Genomic DNA, 8,046 nt, shown 5'->3' with positions numbered 1-8,046 from the left:
AGAAGGTCACAAAAGATGATCCCATGACCTTGGGACCCAGTAATGGTCATAAATATGAACCAGTCGCCAAACATCTGAATTTTGATCACTTAATCATGGGGATGCTCAAAGGTCGTAATTGTGAAAAACAGTCATAAGTCACATTTTTCAGTGCCGTTGTTACTTTGAACAGTCAGTAAATGAAGTGTTGTAACTCGAGGACAACCTGTACACACACAGATATTTAATTTAGTACTAGATAAGGAGACCACTCAGTGCTCAGAGCACAAGGGCCCACAGCTCAACTGCATATCTTGTCAATACCTGAGAATTCTTAACGTTGGATGTGCCAGAGAATCACTCAGAATGTTCACCTCTTTTCTGCTTCTGATCTCTGCAGATTCCTGGAGTCTCCCATCATGCTCGCCTCCAAGATCTCCTGCTTGCTGGTGGTCTCTCTGACTTTTCTTCTGGGGACTCTGCTTGTCTTGCCAAGCCAAGGGCAAACCTGGGCAGCCTTCAAGAATAAGCACATTGACAGCAACAGTCAATATCCACCTCTCAACCCCAACTTATATTGTGAAAACCAGATGCGGTTTCGGCACATGACCAATCCTCGTTGCAAACCCCATAACACTTTTATCAATGCACCTGACTACTTAGTCCAACAAATCTGCCAAAACATCAGAAGCCCAACTCCCATTACCAGCAGATTTTCTTTCAATTTGGTTGATTGCAATCATACTGGTGGCTCTCCTCTTTATCGCTGTAACTATCGAGGAATCCCGCAGACCAAACATGTTCGTGTTACCTGTGACAACTATGTTCCTGTTCACTTCGTTAGGATTATATGAGAAACAAAGAAGTAAAACTCGCCTCCCATCTCCTAAAGACGACCATGGAAACTTCGACCAAGAATTCAGCTCAACTTTGCTTTATCTCTTCATTTCAATTATATCAAGCCTACTTTTGAAAGGAAAATATATTTTAACAAAAATTGTTAGATCTGGACATGTAGTTTCGAAGCCAGTGACTTTGCACTTCCAATTTGCATGACCTCATTCCATCCTCTTTCTCTATACGGTCCATAGTTAGCAACATAGCTGTCCTCTCTTCCTATCCCCTCAGCTTCTCAGAATTAATCTGATGCTAAACCTGAATCTTACTGGTAGTGGAGATATAAATCTTCTGCACATTTGCATAATAAACTGCTTTCTGCTCAATACAGAGTATTGCTGTGGCTGAGTAACGTTCAAAATGTACATTATGCTTTTTCTTTCCATTCCATTCAGCAAAAAGGATTAGGGATGATACAATAACAGTGTTCCATATTTGAAGGGCTGCCACAAAGATGAAGGGGGTAAACTATTTACCAAAGCACCAGAAGGCAAGACAAGAAACAATGGATGGAAACTAATGAAGGAGAGAAGCAACATAGAGCTAAGGAGAAATTTCCTAACAGTGAGAACAATCAACCAATGGAATGCCTTGCCTTCAGAAACTGGGGGTGCTCCATCACTGGAGGTTTTCAAGAAGAGGCTGGACAACCACTTGTCTGCAATGGTATAGACTCTTCTGCTCATGCAGGGAATTGGACTAGATGATGTCTCCAATGTCCCTTCCAACTCTGTTATTCTATGCTCTAATATGTAGTGGACTCAAATTGCAAATTATCCAGGAAGTTGGAAAGCTGCTACAAACCACGTAATGACTAAAGACGGTTCAAGAGTTCCATATGACACTTGTGGAAATATTTGGAAATTCTTATTGGGACTCTTCAAGTTCTACCCAATATCTGAACAACCCAAGAGAAACACTCAAGACCTTGGAATGACCTCTTGATTTCTCACTTATAAGTTATAACTCAATCCTTCCCTCTATCCCATTCCACTCCCTTGACAGTCCTGACCAATCAAATCAATCCAACTAGATATATTCCTCCTTTAGGGTCCTTACATTTAGATGTTCAGTTTCTTATTCTCCTATACTATCAAGACTAGAATTCATTTTTCCCATTACTAAAATCTCCAAGATTTTCCATAGAGTCCACCATTCCTGTCTTAATCTTTCAGGTCAACACTAAGTTTTGTAATTAAAAAAAAAACCCTATAATAGGCTGAAAGGTAAAATTAACAGGATTTCCTTAACGATGAAACAAAAAAATCTTCAAATTCAACACTGGAAAACCTGTCCTCAACCACCCAAGACAGCGTTTAAAGCTAGTCCTTTGTTTCCCATTTAGCTTTGTAGGTTTATCTGCAGCTAGGTTCACATAGGCAGTCCCATTGAGTGCAATTAGCTTGGCACTCCATGCATCTACTCCCTTTTCTTTGATTTAGTGAAGCCAAGGTTGAAAAATCCTGCAACCTGACATGCAGCCTCTTTTCCATACTGGATGGGGAACTCTGGGTATTCTATCCTCACCACACATTACCCTGTGTGTAGATTGACATGCAGCTAAACCATCTATCCTCTAACAAACCAAACTGTATGCATATATCTTGATGCTTTATTGAAGGAACAGGATGAGTTGAAATTGGGAAAAATAGAAATACATACAGTAAGAACCTGAATGCAAAATAAAGAGTGTTGAGTTGCTGGTGAGCATAACAATTAGCAAATGCAGATAAAGTTCAAGTCTCACCAGCAACACTATACATATGGAACATGGATTTTGTCCTCTGATGAATATGCATCACAGATTAGGATGCACCTAATGCATCTAGAGTTGAACAAACATTTTATACTGGGAATCATGATTGGAAGATTATCTGAATGTTTGAACTATGTATAGCTACTTTCTTTTTTCTTACTGTTAAGAAAAATGACTTAAGTTGTTGTCTAATTCTATACTCCCTTTTTATGACCCTGTAATCCCTTAATTTGAGGTAGAGTTGGGGCGACTGTTTCGATTAGTACAAGAGAAATGTATCCTTTTGTGCTCTCTCTCTCTTTCTCTCTCTCTCTCATTATGTGTGTTATTTGTGTATGTGTGTAAAATCACATTTTAAGAACTGACTTCAAACAGAAAACTAGCAAGAGCTTCTGAATGTAAAAAATTATGTTTCTATTCTTCAACTTGAACATCACAGGAATTGATCATATTGGGAAGGAAATAAATGAAATGATTCAAAAAAATGTTCATGTCCATGCCATATAATGTATTTTATTCCTTAATTGTTCCATTAACTGATACCACTCCACTGAAAGGAATTTGGGAAAAGTTTATGGATGATCAAGACTCAAAGAAAATGTCAACATAATTCAGTTAAATGGGTATTTTATTATTTTAACTATTAGGCAACTTCCCCAAGGAATCTGAAATGTAAATAACTGTCAGTGCAGAATATAAAACTGCTTTTCCAGAGTTTCCTGTTAAAATTTCGTATGCAAACATAAGACCAGAAACTCTTAATACCAAGTACTATTAGTTGTATTGAGCATGATCTGTATGAATTGTGTCTAAAAGAATGTCTCTTTAAAAATGAGGTCTTGAGGTAGACTGAAGATGACAGAGCTATTCTTCTGTAGGCCCACTTCACATGAACCTCACATCTTTTGGAATCAGAATCTCTTCCCTACAATCCATGCTTGCAGATGTAGGCATTCAGTTTGTGACATGCGGTGTTATTCCATTTTGTGAAATCTATGAGGAAGACGAACAAGCAGTGATTAAAGAATGGAATAACAGCCAGCCAGGCAAGGCATGATTATCCTAAAATGGACCAAAAGCGAAAAGGGGCTCTAACACCATAGTTCATAATCTTTCTAGCTACAATACAAGATAATGATAATGATAATGATGATGATGATGATGATGATGATAACAACAACAACAACAGTTGGAAGAAACCTTTCAGGTCATCTAGTCCAACCTCCTACTAAGCACGAGACCATATACTATTATGGACGAATATCTGTCCAATCTCTTCTTAAGAAACTCCAGTATTAGAGCACCTGCAACTTCTGTAGGCAAGACATTCCACTGATTAATTGTTCTCACTGTCAGGAAATTTATTCTTAGGCCTAGATTGAATCTCTCTTTCCATCCATTAATCATTGGCATCCTTCAGTCTCGAGAGACTATGGTATCGTGCTCTGGAAAGAGGTCCTAAGGCCGCATCTGGTGTGGCTAAAAAGGCCAATTTGAAAATGGCAGTCCCTTCCACACTGAGGGCAGATACAATCTGTCCCCTGTCCAGCCCCCACATTTTGCTGGTTCCGGGACTGCCTCTTTGTCTCAGCTTGCCGCACAAGTGTCTCTTCAAATTGGAGAAGGCCATGCTGCGTCTTTAGCCTCCAGGCTGAACGATCAGAGGTCAAGGATTCCCAGCTGTTAATGTCCATTCCCAAGGCCTTTAGGTCCCTCTTGCAGATATCCTTATATCGCAGCTCAGGTCTCCCTCTTAGGCCTAGATTGAATCTCTCTTTCCATCCATTATTGGAAGATTGCTATCATGTTACCCTAATCCTCTTCTAGACATTCCCAGTTCCTGAAAACATTCATCATATATTTTAGCTCCCAGAGCCCTAATCATCCTTATTGCTCTTCTCTGTACTCTTTCTAGAGTCTTAACATCTTTTTGTTGTGGTGACCAGAACTGGATGCAGCATCCCAAGCACTGTATATCCTGTCTTGTTCTCAATCAAGACTCATGGGTTCTGCTGGACATTCAAGCTAATACCCTGTTCTAGTTTGTTGTTTTAGTTGTTTAATTTTAAGATGGATATGACTTGAATCAATGCCATTATGCATGGTCAGGAAAACCTAATCTTCCTCTCAATACTTTTTTTTATATAAAACATCCTACCACAAAAGGGTTCATTGATATCTCTTAATTAAAACATACTCCTACCACTATGAGTAAAGAGATAGTTTCTCTTCTCCATATCTAGTGTCCCTGTTCCAGATCAGGCCATTATGGACTTATGGCAAAATAAATAAAATAACAAATCATAAAGGGATTAACCAGTTCAGTTTAGTAATTTACATCCAGGTAGCAAGAGGTATGGATGACTGAGCTACTATCTTAGGGGTCTGTGACAACTCAGCTCAGCCAACTCACTGCAGCCAACTTGCTGTGGCCAATTCTCCACAGCCAACTCACTGCAGGACAACTTAACATGGCCAACTTGGCATAGGACAACTCACCAGCAGACAAGAGTTTCACTAATATTGAAGAAACAGTGGGATATAATCAATAAAGAAAGGATGCCAAAGGAAGGACAAAATGAAAAGTGAATGAAAAAATTAAAATATTTTTAAAATTATTTTAAGTAATTAAATTGAATTGTTGAATTCTCCCGCGGTGAGTTGGCTGCAGCGAATTGGGTGTGGGAAGTTGACTGTGGTAAGTTGGTCCTGGCAAGTTGGCTGCAGCGAGTTGTCCCATTCTGCAATCTCAGGACCTTGGACAGAGCCAAGCAAATAGCTTGTTCCAAAGAAGCTGAAGGTCAGCTAATGTATGTTGTTCCTTGTGTTTCTCTCTTCCTAAAGAAGTAGTGGTCTCCAAACTTGGCAACTTTAAGACTTGTAGATTTTAACTCCCAAAAATCCTTCCTGGGAAATTCTGGGAGTTGAAGTCCACAAGTTTTAAAGTTGCCAAGTTTGGAGACCACTGCTAAAGAATAAAAAAGGTCTCAGTTCTGATGGAAATAAATTCTACTGCTTTTCTTTTAGTTTCAAATCCCTCAGCTATTGGTGCTAATAAAGTGGACTTGGGAAGGGTGGGGGATCTAACCAATAGCTCCTGGACCACATGTTTAATTAATTCCAGTAGCTATTACTTGAATTCTCAAATGCATAAAATCTTAATATGGTTTGCTTGGTTTAAACTTAGTTTTTTTAACTTAAACCTTGTAAACCAGACCATTGTAACCTATTCAACAAACCACACTAAAACAAACCATAACTTAGCATGATCACTAAAGCCAGCCATTGACTGATAGGCTCCAGATGAGGTTGAATGTAGGAAAATGAGATTTAGACCTGCTTCTGTATGGTTTGCTCTTAAGGTCTTCCTACTGTGATTGATGCACACTTATTCAAGAACAGGTGCTATTTCATTCACCACCACATAGGTGGTTCAGGTGAGGGCAAGGAATTTTACTGAACAGGAGAGTGAAGCCTGCTGGCAATATGTTTAAAATATTCACCTCTACGGTCTCTGATGGGTGCTTCTTCATATTGATGATAGGACTCTTTAGGAACATTGGCTTTGTGTACAGGACGGACCAACTCAACACAATATTCCTTTGTTCCCAGGTTGGGTTTTCCCAGCATCCATGCCTTGTAGTTGTAGGTGGATTCATCGGACCATCTCCATTTTCCGTTCTGTATGGTGAAAAGAGCAAAAAAATAATGCAACAGGCTCAAACATGAATAAAGCTTTGGTTCCATATCTGATTCCAAGGGCTTTGAAATAAAAGTTGGGAAAACCAAGAAAAACATGGGAGAGAGGGAAAGAAATAAGGAGATCCTAAAGGCAACTGGCCTTTCTTTGTTTTCCCTTGAAGAGATTTCGCTTCTCATCCATGAAGCTTCTTCAATTCTTTTTCTGGGTTAGAGTTTTTTTTTTAAAATATATTTTATTGGTTTTATAATTTTAACAAAAAGTGTTTGAGACACACCGTGGTGTTTGGGTAAACAAAGATTCCAACATAAAATCACAGAATAACAGCTCAACTTAATACATTTGCTATCATCTCTCTATTTCCCTCAAATAACATAATAAATTTAATATATTTCATTTCTATCCTAAATTTCTATTACTACTAAACCTGTTTATTAAAAGTTTATCAATTTCAATTACCATAATCAAATAATGTTTTACATCAACATATTACCCCTTCAAATATCTCTTGCAAATATATTCAAGTTTTTAATCTCTCTCATCCCTTTTTTATCACCAATCTTATTTATTTCTTCTTCCAATAATAGCTAATTTAATTTAAAAAAGACAATATTATCATATCTTATCAAATTGTATTATTATACACAAATATCTCTTAATTAATTAAACATTACACATATATATAGTTATAATTTTCTTACTTCTAAATCTAGATCATTATCTCTATGGGTTAGAGTTTTCAGTGGGCTTTCAGTTCTTCAGAACTGAAGAAGCTTCTTGGATGAGAAGCGAAGCCTCTTCAAGGAAAAACAAAGAAAGGCCAGTTGCCTTTTGAAAAAAACACCTTTGGGACACCCATGACCTGGATGACTGAGAATCTCCATAGACAAATAGGGAAATCCCTATGAAAAGACCACTGAAGGGAAAAGAGCAGAACAGTAAAAGAAAATGAGAACCTAGAAAAGCCATTTTTTTTTATGATTTGGATTCCAGACTATTTGGCAACCAATGCCTTATCTCTGGCATTACAATAAGAATCAAGGAGAATAAAGAAAGGAACGGCCATCTTGCAGGCCTTACACTGTGTTACCATTGACTAGCTCAGTTTATTTTTTATTTGCATCCTGCCTTTATTGTTATTTCACCAAAGCAGTGAACATATCCATCACATCTTCCTCCTATTTTCTCCACAACAACAGTCTTGTGAGGTGGGCTGGGCTGAGAGAGAGTGACTAGCCCAAGTTACCCAAGCTGGTTTTCATAACTAAGGTGGGACTTGAACTCACAGCCTCCACCTTTCTAGTCTGCTGCTTTAACCACTAGACCAAACTGGTTCTTTGGATGATGAAATGGCAAGTATAGCTTTCATGTGTACAAGCTTTCTTATTTCCTCTGAGCAGCCTTAGGCAAAAGCAGCACAACATTTGAGCAATTTAAACTCCTTACACAATCCTTCCTGAGGCAGAGGACTAGAGGACACCAGATATTTTGGCTTGGCAACCAAAATGAACCAAGAGAGGGAAGAACTCAGGAATATTTCTGGAGAGTAAATATCTTCTCTGAACGGTGAGTTTTGTTCCCACATTTAAAGCCCTACTGAAAGTTTGATCATTTATATGTTTCCCAGAGCGGAAGCTCCGCCTGGGAGCACAGATAGCCCAGGATATTATAAAAAAATATTTATGGGAACATTGGAAAGGATTATGTAATCCAC

The 8,046-nt window shown here is 38.4% G+C and overlaps 1 protein-coding gene across 1 annotated transcript; it reads left to right on the top strand.

Moving 5' to 3' along the window:
- The first annotated feature begins 323 nt into the window (after positions 1-323).
- LOC120311037 (ribonuclease pancreatic-like) lies at positions 324-833 on the top strand. Its single transcript, XM_039350154.1, has one exon. The coding sequence runs from the start codon at positions 324-326 to the stop codon at positions 831-833; it is 510 nt and encodes a 169-aa protein (XP_039206088.1).
- The last annotated feature ends 7,213 nt before the right edge of the window (positions 834-8,046 follow it).

The sequence above is a fragment of the Crotalus tigris genome, unplaced genomic scaffold (genome assembly GCF_016545835.1).
Source record: "Crotalus tigris isolate CLP2741 ecotype Arizona unplaced genomic scaffold, ASM1654583v1 scf7180000018306.2785112, whole genome shotgun sequence".
NCBI classification, from domain to species: domain Eukaryota; kingdom Metazoa; phylum Chordata; class Lepidosauria; order Squamata; family Viperidae; genus Crotalus; species Crotalus tigris.
The sequence above is the reverse complement of the archived record's forward strand: the minus strand, read 5'-3'. Positions and strand labels throughout refer to the sequence as shown.

Bases quoted from the DNA above. Each gene is read 5' to 3' on its own strand.
- LOC120311037 (XM_039350154.1), top strand. From the start codon at position 324: ATGTGCCAGAGAATCACTCAGAATGTTCACCTCTTTTCTGCTTCTGAT.